Consider the following 18,673-nt stretch of genomic DNA (forward strand, 5'->3'; position numbering starts at 1 on the left):
TGTATGTATGCATTCGTTAGACCGTGCGACGCGACGATAGAACGACCGCGTCAAATTCTTGAATATTAAACATTGTGTCGCCGAATATTTCGCGGCAGTTGTGTGCTAATGGCTCAAAGAGTCGTAATCGTGTGTAAACCACGTGCTACAATATTCTTGCTTCCTGTGTCGCGAACAGGTGCGAATGTAAGTACATACATACATACAAGTACCAGGTAGGCTCCTCGTAGACGACAACTTATTTATACAGGTGAATAAACTGACACTAATACGCGCGCGCCACACGGCTCGAGAAACGCTCGGAGCTTCTCTCCGCGGCGTCGAACGAACGGTATATCGTCACATACACACTTCCAACAATATTCCTTTCATTATGTTTGCCAGCCGTAACTGAACCGTAATGGAACAGAACTCGAGACTACGAGTCACATGACCGCGCGTAAACTTGTTTCGCGAAATACGTGCGGCAGACGATCCGCAAAACGTTGCGTCACCGATCTCTTCCACGAATAATCATATGTTATTTAATTAAGAGCATTACAGAATTCGCGTATACGCTTTATCTAGGATGAAAGCCTCGAACCGAGTGAACTCGGGCAATTATAAAACTTTTCCTCCGTGGACGTGGTAAGTACTCTGTTAGGTCTTTTTAAAGAGAATACAAAGATACGACGATTGGCGCATCAAAAATATAAAAGTATAAATAATTATAAATTTAATAAATATTAAAGAAATTGAGAAGAGATTTCAATTATTTATGTAATACAAATTTTATCGAATCTGTGGAAATGTTGAAAAATTATGGCGATTATTATAGGGTGTATGCTACAAGTTATTGGTGGCATTATGTTATGCGTTTTAAAAGAGCATTTCCACTGATTTCATAAAATTTGTATTGTATAAATAATTATATAATAAATAAATTAATAAATAAAAATATATATCTATATATGTGTGTGTGTAAAATATATACATACCGTAATATATTATTAAAATCAAAGCATTTCCACTGATTTGATAAAATTTGTATTATATAAATAATTATATAATAAATTACGAACGTTTGTCAACATTAAATAAATATTTAAGGAACATCGGATCTAACATGCTAACGTGCATGTGTATACTTCGAAAAATTATGTTTAATGTAACAATTTACAATTTGTTCGTTATAAAGCTAACTATAAACATAGCTAATCAATTATATAATTAAAAAAAAATGTTTTCGACAAGATGTTTTAACTAATAATTTCCTTTATTTCGGACGAATTCAGGCAGCTAAGATTAACGCCAATGTAAAGTTTAACGTTCCGTAAATGAATATATCAAATATCATGGAGGTAATTATTGGTAATTTTTTGTAAAATATAACTTAAGTTGATAAACATTTAACTGAACAAATTAGAGCAAATTGCTGATATTTTGAAGAAACGACTCGGCAGTTTTGAAAACATTATAGCACTGAATATAATTTGTAAACATCAAATTAATGTCGAAATTTCGGACACATTTTTTATAACAGCTCTGACCAGAAATCAATAAATTTAGAAGAAATTCTGGACAATGTTAAAATCTACGTTCCTTTGTTATCGCTACGATACAAAATTCTGTGAGTTAAACATTTCGGGGGTATCTCAGATATCTACTGAAATCATATTGAATCTCGGAACAAAGTAAACGTGTTTTGTTTTGCAAGTGTTCGGCTGTGATAAAAGGAGATTTATTATCTTCGCATTATTGTCTTCAGTTATTATCTTCACGGTATTCGGCATACTTTGTTGATCAACCTGAACCTTGTGCCTACAGTCGGCTAAGAATTTGGAAATAAAAAAGTCAGCGAATCGCACAGTGATCGCTCCGTTATCAGCATTCCAAACAGTAGCTTATTGTAGTTTGAAAATCATAATTAGAGAGAGAGAGAGAGAGAGAGAGAGAGAGATAGCGCGATTCTGTCTAGAAAATTCCTGGTTCCGTTTCAACGAGCAACAAACTTCTATTGCGAACTCTTATTAGAAACTATAATCATCAAACTAAATTACTATATTTATGTCAATTTTGCAAAGTAAACTCTTCTGAACACGCAATATATTGAAGATCTAGGGTAAGAATTTGTGTTGTATCAACAAAAATTGCAATTTTATTCTTTTATAATTTTTTAAATTGCAATTTTTATTTTATTATTGTATTTTTCACATTTACATTGTTGTTGTATTTTCTATTTTTATTTTATTGTTGTATTATTCATTTTTATTTTATTATTGTATTTTTCATTTCTATTTCATTGTTGTATTTTTCATTTTTATTTTTCTATCGTATTTTTCATTTCTATATTATTATCGTATTTTTCATTTTTATTTTATTGTTGTATTTTTCATTTCTATTTTATTATTGTATTTTTCATTTCTATTTCATTGTTGTATTGTTCATCTTATTTTCGTATTTATTTTCCTATTTATTTTGTATTTTCTTTCGTTTTTATTTTTTTTATTGGTCGCACGATACTTCACTGTGATACACACTTTATTTGAGTGACATGTGATACACACAATCTGATCAGAAGTATATTTATTGAAATATCAAATTTTACTCAAATATTAACTATATGTAAAGTTTCTCAACTTTTGTCAGCATGTATATTTCAATCATTAATGTTCAGTTTAATGTTCGACGCTTACAATGTCACGACAGTCGTGGCTAGATCAATGCAAATCCCCTTTCAGATCAATATCGATCTCGTCATCGAATCTAATGCAGGAACGACTGCTAAAAATTCGAACGTGGATGCAAGATCGAAGATTTTCCGAGTCAGAAGTCGGGAATCCAGAAATGAGGTTTCCCCGATCCGAGAACAAGAGCCGATAGGAATCGCGAAAGCGATCCTCGCAAGGCATAACTAATTATATGTTAACGACCTTTGACAATGCAAACGCCTCTCCTACTTCTTCTGGCAACAGGAAGAGGCACGGAACACGAAATATCCATTTTTCCTGCGCCTAGTTTCCTTTCGTTCGTGATCGAAAACGAGCACTTTCTCGGCAAGAATAGAACACGTGAGAGAAAAGGAGTGGCCATTGTGTACAGGTGGATTCACGGATACAGAGCTCTCTGCCTTTCGTGTAAGACGCCCTTTCTAATCAATTTCAGGCTTTTATTGAATCATTACAGAACAAATTGTCGGTGTTGCAATTTATTTTCTGAAATACTGTTCTACTATTCTACTACTACTACTACTATTCTACTACTACTACTACTACTACTACTATTCTACTACTACTACTACTACTACTACTACTACTACTACTATTCTACTACTACTACTACTATTCTACTACTACTACTACTACTATTCTACTACTACTACTACTATTCTACTACTACTACTACTATTCTACTACTACTACTACTACTACTATTCTACTACTACTACTACTATTCTACTACTACTACTACTATTCTACTACTACTACTACTATTCTACTACTACTACTACTATTCTACTACTACTACTACTACTATTCTACTACTACTACTACTATTCTATTACTACTACTACTACTATTCTATTACTACTACTACTACTATTCTATTACTACTACTACTACTATTCTACTACTACTACTACTATTCTACTACTACTACTACTATTCTATTACTACTACTACTACTATTCTATTACTACTACTACTACTATTCTACTACTACTACTACTACTACTATTCTACTACTACTACTATTATTCTACTACTACTACTACTACTACTACTACTACTACTACTACTGTTCTACTACTGCTCTAAATATTGTTCTCATTAGAATTAAATCTACACGATTATCTAAATCTACCTAAAATCTAAAAATCTCAAAGTTAGAGTGAATGCACCGGTTGCAATTCGCGCGCGCGTGCATCGATTCTGACCAACTGTATTTGTATTATTTATATTTTCATATTTGAAGTTGACTGCAGATCCCAGCGATCGACATATAACTTCAGACTAGTATATTATTTATTATTATTTAAACTAGTATAATATCGTTTCTAATAGATACGTACAATTAATGATAAAATCATTTTTTTACATCGAAAGGTATTCTTAGCAAAGAATGGAAAACCTGTGGAATTGTGACTTTTCAATTCAACGGAAAATTGTGAGAAAAATCACGAGGTTTCTGTCGCCTTAGATACGCCATTGGAGAATTTTGTCAGATTTTTCGACTGCAAAACCGATTTTTAAAAAATCAAAACCCTATCGAGCGTATCAAGTTCAATTCGACTTGGCACTTTTACTATGCGTGTTCGACCAAATCCGTTGTTCTGAATGCGTGAAGCTATAAAATAAACTGAAAAATAGATAAAACAGGAAAAGAGTTAACAGAGATTGGTAGAAAATGAAATCGCAAAGCTAATAAAATTACGGAAAGAAGTGCGAGAAGAATTCGTCGCAGACTTTCGAAATTAGAGAATTCTTGCGAACTGAAAGTACCTCTGCATTTTCGCCTTGCATTCGAGTAAAAAAAAGCACCTAGAAACAAAACCGATGCAAGGATCGAAAAGTAGAGACCTTACTCTTTAAAATTAGCCGAAATTCATGTGTATCGAATTTTTTTAAACTAAGTTACAGCAGTTCAAACTTTGCTCACGAGTGTATACACTTCGTATAGATCCGAATATATGTAATTCCACTTACAATTTGTTTTCGATCATTCCAAAATAATTTCATTCGATCGAAGCATCGTATTTTGGACGATCGAAAATGTTAATTCAGACGTTTTAAGTCGATCAGTGCAGGAAAATCCGCTCTTCTAGATGCAGAAAAGATTCGATTCCGCGCGGAGATCCGCGATCTCGTCGCAGGAAAGAAAGTCGCGCCGTTCCGATCGTCTAGAGAAGTTTCTAAAACGAATTCAGCGTACCATATTCTTCATCCTCCATTAAATATCGGCAGAACGAATCTCAATGTTTGCAGAGCATTAAGCTGATACGCGCGGCAACAGAAGCAAACGGCGCGGGGAGAAAGATCGACAAAAAACGAACGGAGCGAGTCTAGGTCGTTAGCAATGCGGTTAACTATGCAAATTCGTTAGAAAAACTGGCTAATAGGCTCTGTTAACGTAGACGGCGTGGTTTGAACAGGTGCGCCGGCGCGTCTGGCCGTGTAGAATGTGTCGAAAGTTCAGGTTATTCGGAGAAAACAAGGGTCTGAACTCACCGGCTCGGCGAGGTAAGACTCCCACAACTCCCTAAGGTCGCTGGTTCCCACGTCGTAGAATTCCATGATCCTAAGCTAGCTGGATCGTTCCTAATGGTTCTGCTGCCAGTCGTTGAATCGTAGTATCTGCCCATGGAGGATAGAGATCATCAGAGGAGCACAGGCACGATCTCTCCTCGGGTATCCATTGTCGATCACGGATACGTTCTGAAAACGGAATCTTTCTCAGGAAAAAGCGGTCTGCAACTTTTACTCCTCGACCGTTTCGCCACCGATCTGTCTTCTCTATTTTCTACTCGGACGTTTACGCTTGTTTTCCACATCATTTTGTCCGCCATCCACGGGATAAATATATAAATTCATTTCGGAGCCTACAGGACACACGGAAACATCTCGTAGGGGAGACGGGGGCGTAAAACGAGTCTTGGAGAGAATTTGGGAGTAATTTAGTTATATGCTATTAATAATACTTTAAATTATAATAATTATTATATTATTATAATGTAATATTAATATAATAATAAATAATAATAATATATAATAAATAATATTAATATATTATTACTATAATTATAATTACATTAATAATTTCAAATTATAATAATACTCTTATTTCATGAATAAATAATGTAATAAAATGTCAACACCTCCGTTCAATAATTGTCTAAATATTTAAATAGATATATAAAATAGAAATTGGGGAATTTGAATAAATAAATGATTTGCTTGAAATTTGATTAGAAATCTTGATTTGTGCGTTTGATTGCTATGGATATTAATATTTTTATTAATAATAATGTAAAATGAGCCAAAAATGATTAAATTAATTCGATTAATGATGAAGATGTTATTGGGGGCAAACTCAGCTATATTGGAGAACAGATGAAAAATACGTGAACGATATGTGTGCACAGTGACTTAACCTAAAACTAACCTAAAATTTCTATATTTTATAACCAAGATTTGTTAACCTCAAAAAATGTAATTAAGTATAACTATCTAAGAATGTCCCAAAGTGTTGTTCTTATTTACAAACTGACGAATGTGTTAAATTAGTTCAATAACATTTAATTGATTTGTTTAACTTTTAACTTTATATTTTGTTTTTGTTTCAGGCTCTCACTGCCCCATAGTGAAACCTCTTTTCTTTCCATGTGGGGCAAAGATAACTAATTAGGTACTTCGTTTATTTTCTATGCAGTTTTAAAACTACTTTAATATTATTATATCAAATGTGAGATTTTCGATTTATAACAGATAAGATATACAACTATAGTTTAAATTTTATTTTAGTATTTTGTTTACCAAAGAGAGAGAAAACATTTTATGGCGTTTTCTAAACTTCTCCGAGCTAACTTTGCCCCAGTCTCCCCTACGAACCATACACGTACTGCCATATAGTACACGCCCCATCAAGCATCATTTGCAATTCAACGATCATTTTGCACGTTCGCTTCATCGTGGAAACTTTCTTTCGATACGGACCGAACGAAAACGATTTGAAAAGTAATTGTTTACGATCCGTCCCGCAGATTTCGTCGAAATTCACGCGGGGTGCGTCCCGCGCGCATTCGAACAAGCAAAGTCTTGAGCAAACCGACGCGATAATTAGTCTCGCGGAGATACACACCGTCTCTCTCTCCGGCGCGATGGCTGGGAATGAAAAATTTGCACGCGAAAAATTCCGCTGAAACGAGTCACCTAATGTCGGAAACAATACATTTCCGTCGAACATGCTCGACGGACATGCAATGGACATGCGACGGATATGTGCGACGAATATACGACGAATCAAGTCTGGACATTATCGTAATAAATTATTCGAATAGTAATCGTGAAGAAAAATTTATTCTGCTCCATGTTATTTGAAATATTTATACGTTGGTTTATTTGAGCTGTCAAATAGTTTTTGAAATGATTTCGTTACTTGGATTTAAAATAAAATAATTCTTTAATATATTTGTTATTTGGATATAAAAATAATTCTTTACTTCATTTGTTGTTTGGATCTAAAATAAAATAATTCTATATCTTATTTATTATTAAAAATAATTCTTTACTTCACTTGATATTTGGACTTAAAATATAAAATAATTCTCTACTTCTTTTGTTATTTGGATATAAAAATAATTCTTTACTTCACTTGATATTTGAATTTAAAATAAAATAATCCTCCACTTCATTTGTTATTTGGATATAAAAATAATTCTTCACTTCACTTGATATTTGAATTTAACATAAAATAATCCTCTACTTTATTTGTTATTTGGAAATAAAAATAATTCTTTACTTCATTTGATATTAGGATTTAAAATGAAATAATCCTCTACTTTATTTGTTATTTGGAAATAAAAATAAAATTCTTTACTTCATTTGATATTCGGATTTAAAATGAAATAATTCTTCTCTTTATACAGATTTAAGATCAAACAATTCATTACATTATTTGTTCCTTCATATAAAGTATAAGTTAAGTAAAATTAGTTTAATTCAATAATTTTCAGTTGATTTCGATCGATTATTAATTCTTATTCATTTCAATGACAATCGATTCAAGAATTTGTATTCATTCTTATTCATTTCAGTGACAATCGATTCAAGAATTTGTATTCATTCTTATTCATTTCAGTGACAATCGATTCAAGAATTCTTACGTCAAATTACTTGTTCATTTTATTTGAGCGAATAATGCAAATAAATAATTATTTGGAAATAACGTATTTGAATCGGAAACAGCGTAAAGTTAGTTTTCTATGCTATCTGTGAGATGAAAACAATAAAGTATTTGAAATAAAATCGGATTATTTCAAAGAATGATTTGTCATTTCAAACGAAACGTGCCCAGGCCTGCTACGAACATACGTACGACGAATGTGCGACGGATGTACGACGGATGTACGATGGATGTACGACGGCAGACACCAATTCCGGTGTACAAACGCCCGACAAATAGACGAATGTAAATTGCGTCGCGTTATGACCGGGCACGGTTTGGCATTTAATACCTTCTGTTGTTCCACATTGCAACACGATGCACGACTGCATTGCAGGCCGCCGGGCACTCTAACGAGATCAATGGACCTGTCTCTATGGGTTAAGTACGCTATCGGTCACGTAACGGGTGGCTCGAACTTACACCCGTTGCCTGCATAGTGAGCCAAACAGAAAAGTCATTTATAATGTATTCCTGCTGCATTATTTCGTACACATCGGAGATTTTTTGGTTCTTTAGAAAATCGAACTGCGTGAATTTGTTTGCTAATGTTACATTGCTTTCGAGGGAAATGATTCCGCGAACAATTATAGAGTTTCGAACACCAATTATAGATTATAGATTATAAAGAGAGCCACGCTATAGTTATATAGTATTAAATACACACGAATTCAAATTTAATTTAACTGATATATGGTTGTAAGTTTTAAGTGCTATGTAAAGTATACGTATATAGGGTGTTTATTTAATCCTGCACGTTGAAATATCTTCGTTATTTTTGCCGATACAAGAAAATGTGTCGAAACAACTTTGTTTCCTTCAAAGCTAGGAATATTATGATTTATATCTTTTTTACCAGTCAAAATCGTTTTTTTTTTCAAGTATTGAAAGTCATCGATATTTTCTGCACATTAACCCCTAGTTTTTAAAGGTCATTTAAAGATCGTTTAAAAGTCACAGTGTCAGATGTCGTTTGGTGAGTTTAGTGTGTAAAAATTAGCGATGACTTTAATACTGGACAAAGAATAACCTTGAGAGAGAGAGAGAGAGAAACATGAATTATAATCTTCTTACCTTCGAATTAAACAAAGTTGTTTTGACACATTTTATATGACCGAAAATAACGAAGATATTTCAACGAGGAGGACAAAATAAAAACCCTGTGTATACGAAAATATGTGTATACGAATAAGACAAAGAAAATACAAAATAACTATTTGAAAATTTTTTAAATTTTAAATAAAATATAATAAAAAAACTCATGAATAAAAAGTGTAACATTTAGGTATAACATCAAGTATATGACAACAAGTTATACAAAAGTATAATTCAACGAAGAGTCGCATAACAAGGGTTTATGTCAGTGATTCTGCAACACAATAATTCCTTACTTTCTTTATGCACAAAATCATTTTTCTGTAATTTACTCGAAAATTACGCAACTCCTTCGTGCGCCAAGCTTATCTACGTCATCTACTATTCTTCAGTTAAATGATCTTGTTAAAACAGTTTCAAACAGTAATTTGATTAACAAAGTAGTTTTTCTTTACTTCTTTATGAAAATGATTATGATCTTATATGCATCAACTTTATAGACTATGCGAGATCAGAAAATGTTTTGCATCAATTGTGGAAAGTAGAAAATAAATAAAAATGTATATCCAGCATTAACAATCCTGATGCACAGAAAATAATATACCAGTGATCATTAATTTCATTAATACTTGTACCACTTTATATTTCATCTATTCATTTGTCTTTATTAAATGCATAAACTCTGCAATGCTTTTAGATAAGCAATTCCAAAAATTGAGATAAATAATTCCAAAAACAAATCTCTCTAAAATACAAAACAATTCTCTACTAATTCATTTTCTTCGCGTTCCTTGTTCATTTCTCACTGTTTCTCAACAAATGTAATTAGAATTTTATGGTGCGAAATTATATAATTACAAAATTACATAAAGATATGTTTAAAAATAAATTCCCCTAAATGAAGTTACAAAAGAGTTTGTAATCAAATCTGTAATCTTTAAATTTAATTTATTATAAAAATTATAAATTTGTATGATGCTATATAAAAATATAAGATTCATAAATGAATTTATAAAATTAAATTGATTTATGAATTTATGATACATTTATTTACGAACTTAAAATTTGATTTACGAACTTATAATAAATTCATTTATAAATTTATAGAAAGATCAAATTTCTTGTTTCGAAATCGTCTACAGAAAAAAATTACACTAACATCCTTCAGATTTTTAAACACTATTACGTTGATCATAATATCGATTCAAAGCAGATCGCACCGACTCGTCAACTAACGATTTCCGGTACCGTCTTAATTACATTCGATCGTCCGTCGATCCGATATCACCAGCAATCCGCGTGATTAAATGTAAACTCGGACTGAAGGTCAGAAATCAACTGGAAGTACCAGATTTTTACGGACGTAATCTGCTAAACGCAATATCGCCGGTTTCCCGATATTGTAGTACGTTCGAATTGCACCACGGCGCCATCTTGTCGGTCATCGTAATTTTCGCGATTGTCTATTAGCAATCGTAATTCTAGAGTACGTATCGCAACTTAATTCTCACAAGGTGGTGACTGAGTCAATTTGTGGATCCATAGTATCTAAATCATTCACTCAATTATTAAATTTTCAGCAATAAAATAAGATAAAATGGAATAAAATGGAATAAAATGGAATAAAATGGAATAAAATGGAATAGAATGGAATAAAATGGAATAGAGTGGAATAAAATGGAATAAAATGGAATAGAATGGAATAGAATGGAATAGAATGGAATAGAATGGAATAGAATGGAATAAAATGGAACAGAATGGAATAAAATGGAATAAAATGGAATAAAATGGAATAAAATGGAATAAAATGGAATAAAATGGAATAGAATGGAATAGAATGGAATAATAGAACGGAATAATAGAATGGAATAATAGAATGGAATAATAGAACGAAATAATAGAACGAAATAATAGAATGAAATAATAGAATGGAATAATAGAATGGAATAATAGAACGGAATAATAGAACGGAATAATAGAATGGAATAATAGAATGAAATAATAGAATGGAATAGACCGGAATAATAGAATGAAATAATAGAATGAAATAATATGAAATAAAATAAAATAAGATAAAGTAAAATAAATTTCTGTTCTGTTAGGAATAAAAAAGAAGCAAGCAAGAAATATCTTTAAAAATAAGCTTTGAAAAATTAGCTGAACAAAGCTTAGAGGTATGTATTATGAACATCGTCAATAGCAGAGTTGCGAAAATGGTCCGCGATGCGAGGGTTAATATCTTCCTCGCTTAACACAATTGCTAAGCGATCGAGTCATTAGAGAAAGGATCGCCATGCCCGCGTAGCTACGAGAAAGTAATCGGTCCGTTAAAAAGCCCGCTGCATTCATTCGCGAGCTGTTGCCTTCGCGTAATCGCATCGTGTTTACCTTCCACCTTGGTCAGATTAGTTGAAAAAATATTACACCCCCCCCCCCCTCGTCTTATCGTGATCACGTGAACTGTTTTTCTGTTATCTGCGGCGGGTAGACTAATGACGTCTTTCGGAGGGCTGTTTGTGAAATGCTTTTACCGGTTGATTGTTGACGAGCTTGCCATTTCATGCGTGAATCGTGACAACTACGAGTGAAATCGATAAATATTATTAGAGCCAATTGCAGGAATCGAGGAGTCCACGTTGAAATACAGAGTGGCCTGGCTACATTGAATATTTTTACCATCCGGATGAAATTATGAAGCATTCAGGATTGCAAATTGCAATTACATTGCGGACAATGTTGTCAATCACGTGGACAAACTGTGGCTCCAATCATTTACTCATCCGCTGTAAAATTAACTCCAGCTGACTGAACTTTCACCATCCGGCTAAAATTATTCAGCATTGAGGGTTGCAAATTGCAAATACATTTCTAACAATACCGTAGGCAGTCTTGGGTAAAAATGTTTATTATAGTATTGGAAGTAGTTAATGAAATATTCTTGTTCGTATGAAATGATATTTCAAGATTTATTTAATAGTACAATTTTATAATATTGTTTAAACTCGTTATACATATATAGTCATTGTATGTTGTGGTAACGAAAATTAATAATTGCAATAATATTTTCTTAAAATGTACTGGAAATAACTGTGTGAAATAGTATCGTATGTGTCTAAATTTCGATTAATTATCTGAAATTCTATTTCTTGCGATTAATATTTATGAGAGAAAATAAACAGCTAGAAAAATAAGCTTTTTCTTATATTTCTCTTAATTAACGAATGTAATTGGAACGTTCAAGATCTGTTTGCTTTTAATAATGTAGGATATCTCAAATGTAAACACAAAAGTCAAGAGATACTCGCAGTTGCTTGGTCGGCAAAATTTCATAAAAATAATATTCATTCATTTCATGCACGGTAAAGTAAATATTTATTTCAATTAAGTATTTATATATTATTTAATATATTATTTAATTATCAATATATTTAAGTATTTAGTATATAAGTACGCCATCGTTTAGTATTTCATTTGATACAGAAATAAATTACTATTTCAAATGAAGTATATGTACCAGTTGCAAAAAGTAGTACAGTAAATCCTCTCCAATTGTCCCTCAACTTTCAAACAAAAATGGACAATTTAGGAAGAGCAGATACGATTATACGATTATACCTTGCAGCTCGTTCTTATAGCTATTGACAATCGGCAACTACAAAAACGATCTGCGAAACTCGAACAATCGTATCTCCTCTTCCTAAATTGTCCATCTTTGTTTATAAGCTGAGGGACAATTCGAGAGAATCTACTGTATCTGCAAATATTTGTACTTCTTAGTTGAAACATGTTTACCCATGTCTGACTACAGGCAACGTTGTCAATCTCATGCACAATCTGTGACTGCAATAAATTTTTACCATCTGACTGAATAAAATAATTCTGGGGATAGCAAATAGCAAACGGGTACAGATCTAAAAATTCTTTAGGCAACATTGTCAATCACTTGGACAATCTGTGACTCCAATAACTTGATTATTCACGGTAAAATCAACTTTCAAAGTATAAGAGCATAACTAGTTAGCTGTTGCTCCTTAACCAATTAGCTGTTTTTGACGAGTATACTCGACGGAAAGAAATGGCTATGTTTTGTGTTACGACGAGTATACTCGTCAAAAATAGCTAACTGATTTAGAAGGATATATTTAAGTATACTTCGATATATTCTTTATTAAATTATAATCGACATAAAGAAATGGTAACATTTTGTGTTACGACGAGTATGCTCGTCAAAATTAACTGATTTAGAAGGATATACTTAAGTATATTTCGATATTTTTTATTAAATTATAATCGTCATAAAGAAATGGTAACATTTTGTGTTACGACGAGTATACTCGTCAAAAATAGCTAACTGATTCAGAAGGAGATGTACTTAAGTATACTTTGATATTCTTTATTAAATTATAATCGTCATAAAGAAATGGTAACATTTTGTGTTACGACGAGTATACTCGTCAAAAACAGCTAACTAATTTAGAAGGATATACTTAAGTATAATTCCATATTCTTTATTAAATTATAATCGTCATAAAGAAATGATAACATTTTATATTACGACGAGTATAGTCGTCAAAAATAGCTAACTAATTTAGAAGGATATACTTATGTATAATTCCATATTCTTTATTAAATTATAATCGTCATAAAGAAATGATAACATTTTATGTTACGACAAGTATGCTCGTCAAAATTAACTGATTTAGAAGGATATACTTAAGTATATTTCGATATTCTTTATTAAATTATAATCGTCATAAAGAAATGGTAACATTTTGTGTTACGACGAGTATACTCGTCAAAAACAGCTAACCAGTTAACTACGCTAAATTTTGATTATTTTTCTACACGAAGTATATATACAAGAAAATTTCAAATATACAATTGGCAACACTGTCGTGTGTACGCTGTCTCCGGATTTAGTAATTCGAACGTCCTCTACAAAAAAAATTACAATATTACATCAATTTCTGCAGGTTCTAGAGATTTGAATTTCTCGCGTCGATTTTCCTTGAGATACCGGTTCCGATCGATACCGACACCGACCAACGGAATCTTCAGCCGAGCGAAAGGTCGGACGAGCCATTAATTTGCATGAAAGCGACAGGCGATGAACAATCCGGTCGAGGACCGTTCGAGTCGAGCGACATTTCGGCGCATGTACTCTTACCACGGGAAACAGACAGTTTTGATATCCGCAGCTGCTGATAAAACGTCAGAATTGCGCAAACCGAGAGTGCAAATATTGAACGGTGAACTGCCGAACTTCCTTCCCTTCGTGTACCTTCCCAAAAGGTTTCTCATGGAACGAGTTCCACGAACGAAAAATTATTTTCCATTCCTGAATTTCGAAGTATATTTTTAATGAATTCGATATTGATCTCCGAGCGGCTACACTTTAATTACCGTTGCCTTTGCGAATGAAATTTAGTGAAATTCCAGACTCTATTCTCTGTACCATTTGTTTTACTTGTAATAATCATCGTTTCTAAGTGGAAGCCGTGAAAGCAAGTTCGTGAAAGGAGCTGCAAATTTCGCTTCTATGTAACCTGTTACGCAGAGACACCCTGTATAAGCACAGTTACTTTACGAAAGCAAGATTCCTCGGGACATGCTATCTTTTAATCCATTATTTTTAGCAGTTCAGCTACCTGAAATCTGCGATTTCTTGATCGATCTCTCGCTCGAGATAACAATTGCGATCGTAAATCAATGAATCGGTCTCGGCAACATAAGCTAACGATCTATTGTATAACATTAATATTCCAAAAAAAAGGATGTTTAAGTTTCTTTTTTATATACGATAACGTAGGAACGCAAATCCTATTAATAACTCCGCATAGTTTAACTCTCGCGCGTGGTTCTTTATTAATTACTCTGTACAGTCTTCCCCAGAAATTAAGTGAAATCGATTATATAATTTGTCCATTCCATTGTCAGGAGAAAAATAATAAATAAAATACTTTGAATTTACTATGTCACATGTTGCGCGACGATTATAATTTTGTGTTTTACATCGAGAAAATCCGATCGATGTTATACAAAATTCATATGCCATTAAATAATCATATAAACTATAAAGTAGCTACTAAAGCTGCTAAAGATTCATGTTATTCAAAATTGAAACGTGTAGCACTGTGTGTGTGCCGGGGTTTTCGAACTTCTCTCTTCGCACAGAGGAATTGTTACGCATCTATGGCGCACGCATGTTCGCAAAGATGTACCATAAACGCAACTCCGATGCATTCGTCGTACACGCAAAAAAATGTGCTATATTCGCCACAACAAGCTTTCTCGTTACAAATATTTTGCCATTTTTTTTTCGCGACTGATTCATGGAAACGAGCGTATCAGCTGTGAGCGAACGCTGATAGCGAACGTATCAAACCCGTGGAAGAAATTTCGACAAAGCCAATCGTATCTATTTGCCCAAGTGATCAGATTATCGTTGTTCCAATATTTGTCTGGCATTCACAGAACACCTAGAATCGAATAGCGTTTCGTGTAAAAAAAAAAGAAAAAAAAAAGAGAAAAGAAACTTCTGTTAAACGTGTCGGCGATGATAACTCGAGCGACGGCCGCTATCGGCGAGCGCGTTTTATCTGGCCTGATTCCGGTCGCGTGAACCGCCCTTAAATAAGAACCACATATGCAGCACGTTTCCCTACCCGCATTCGGGCTCCGCATAACACAGCCGGTATCATCGTCAGCACCGGTTTCACATTCGCGTTAAAAGCCTACGCCGTGCAGCGTGACTCAACGCAGAAAGCATTCCCATCCCGGCTACAATAATACCATCGAACTTTCACAACACAACTCCGGTGACTGTAACGCGCGACTGCCATTCGCCCGAGAAGAAATCGTAAACCTGTTCAATCGGTCGAATCCTGATTAACATTTGTATAAGGCGTAATTGGAGAGGGATGGTAATGATATTCGAAGACGATTCGCCGCGGTTCGAAGCACTTATGCTTTTCGATCATTCCGGCGTAGCTACGGAATTCAACTCTATTTGCTGCAGCGATTAAACTCTTTGCTACAATAATTAACTCTTTGCTGCGGCGATTTTAACTCTTTGCACTTGGAAATGTTCCAAGACTGAAGTTCAACGTTTTCTTGCGGTACAGAATATTAACGCGTGGGATACCTTTTTGTTTATTTCTGTGGAACTGAATGCATCTGCTCGTATCGACGGACGGCTATTGTTCGTTGTTCAGCTTTTATAATAGAACCTGCAAAACTTGTTTTAAAAAAGAGTCGTTACAAGCGTCTGTTGACACTCTGACTGACGCAACCTAAACGCCTCGAAAGCTCCTTAAAATCGAAGCAATTTGTCGAACCCTTAGGAACTCACCGTGAATGATAATATTATATTAAAATAGAGTAAATAGTCTGATACAATTGTTATGCAGTGAACGTTTTAAATACTGTGGTGGGAATAATTATAGACACAAAGTGACTTCTACATTTTTTTAATGGCATTTAAACAAAAACTTAATAAAACGTCAAATTTGTGTATCTGTAAATTAGAAATAATAGAAAATAGGAATATTCAAACATAGTTTCTTTTCTTTTTTTCTTTTTATTTGGACATGAGTATCAAATGTAAAAGTTACTTTGAGTTTATAATTATTCACAGCACTGCGGATGACCTCCTTTTTAGCTGAAACACCCTTTATATTTTAAAAAGAACTTAACAAGATATCGTATATAATTCCATTTTCTATTATTTCTAATATAGAAATATACAAATACGATATTTTGTTATGTTTTCGATTAGATATCATTAACAATGTAAAAGCTTCTTTGAGTCTGCAATTATGCACACCACTGTACTATTGTTTATGGAGGAAGACAACGATTGTTTTAATCATTCTTCATTAGTTTCTCTTTTATGCTTTAATCCAGCAATTCTGTAACATTCATAGCATCATGTTTTAATTAAATGAACCTGCAATGGCTGAATTTTCACCGGATAAGTATATGGGGGTTGAACATGCAATGCTTGTTGCGAAACCCCACTGTTACTCGGATCTAATTCCTATTTACACTAATTGTAAGCGAGAACTAGCAGCTACAATAATTAAAACTTTCATGTCATTAATAACTATCTGTGGTAAAGGGGAGATTTATAACTATTCTATACCTACATTACTACTTAATATTGATAATAGAAGTGTAGAAGCAAATTGATTTATTGTATAGAAATCAGTATTGATACCGATTTGCGTATGTTCCTAAATAATTCAATTAAAGTTGCTTGAAACATTCCTGAAAATTCTCAGCTGACTAAACGCAAAAATCCGATATTACCAGAAAGTAAAATCGACTAGAATTCCTGAAAATTCTCAGCTGACTAAACGCAAAAATCCGATATTACCAGAAAGTAAAATCGACTAGAATTCCTGAAAATTCTCAGTTGACTAAATACAAAAATCCGATATTACCACAGAAAGTAAAATCGACTAAAAGATCGATTATAATTCCTGAAAATTTTCAGCTAACTAAATACAAAAATCCGATATTACCAGAAAGTAAAATCGACTAAAAGATCGATTATAATTCCTGAAAATTCTCAGCTAACTAAATACAAAAATCCGATATTACCAGAAAGTAAAAAATCGACTAAAAAATCGATTATAATTCCTGAAAATTCTCAGCTAACTAAATACAAAAATCCGATATTACCAGAAAGTAAAATCGACTAAAAAATCGACTAGAATTCCTGAAAATTCTCAGCTAACTAAATACAAAAATCCGATATTACTAAAAGGTAAAAAATCTACTAAAAGGTAAAATCGATTAAAAGATCGATTAGTATCGACTGAAGTCGAGTAAAAGATCTACTAAAACCGACTAAAATCGGCGGGCATAATCGACACCCCCGAGCAGACACGCTAGCAGACGAGCGCGGCAGGAGACGCGACAAGTGGTCGCGCCAGGCGTATGCCGTTGCGCATAATCGAATTGTCGGAAAAAGCTTGGGCTGGTATCAACACGGTTTCTTTCTCGTCCCACCGCGGGGCGGATCGGTTCGGTTGACGATAATAAATCGATCGGATGCGGCGATGGAAACGCACCAGATGGAACGGCGCACCGGCTCAATGTGACCGACTTGTTAGATGCACGCGCGTGCACGTGCACTCGGTCGCGGTGCGCTGCTACGTGCCGCCGCCGTCGAGCCCGCAAAACACCAAACAGTAAAAAGAAAAGAAAAAACAGGTACTGCAAAGCACGTCCGGATACTCACCAACGATAATGGATCACGGCGCAGAGTTCCCCTCCGACTGACGGCTCCGAACAATCACCCTAAACGAGCCGGTCAGCAATAAAGTTGCACAAATATATCGTTAACAGTAGGGCCACAACAGCACTGATCGAACGGAGCCCGCACTGTACCATACGACGCACTGTTAGCAACCGAGGCGCCAATGAACATGCAGGGAATCGGGACAGCGGGATCGATAGCCAACACCCGTGCACCTACGAACGTATCGGGCCACTAATAGGGAAGAACCAAGCTTTCCGTCGAAGTCCAAGCTCTCCTTCTCTGTCGAGCTTTTCCTGGTGACCTTCGATCGGTAAAGTCGTGTTCCCGACGGAAACCGTGGCGGACGATACGCGCGCGTTCACGTCCTCCGCGTAAATGCACGGCTGCCGG

The 18,673-nt window shown here is 34.1% G+C and overlaps 1 protein-coding gene across 1 annotated transcript in view; it reads right to left on the reverse strand.

Annotated features, from left to right (window-relative positions):
• The window catches only part of CrebA (Cyclic-AMP response element binding protein A), a 103,760-nt gene extending 85,087 nt beyond the window's left edge, over positions 1–18,673 (reverse strand). The window contains exons 1-2 of the mRNA XM_033473774.2: positions 18,263–18,673; positions 5,208–5,414 (exon numbers count right to left, since the gene is read on the reverse strand). Coding sequence (XP_033329665.1) covers positions 5,208–5,273 — 66 coding nt within the window. The 5' untranslated portion in view covers positions 5,274–5,414; positions 18,263–18,673. The remainder of the gene's footprint in view (positions 1–5,207; positions 5,415–18,262) is intronic.

Source organism: Megalopta genalis, chromosome 3, assembly GCF_051020955.1.
Source record: "Megalopta genalis isolate 19385.01 chromosome 3, iyMegGena1_principal, whole genome shotgun sequence".
In the NCBI taxonomy this organism is placed as follows: Eukaryota; Metazoa; Arthropoda; class Insecta; order Hymenoptera; family Halictidae; genus Megalopta; species Megalopta genalis.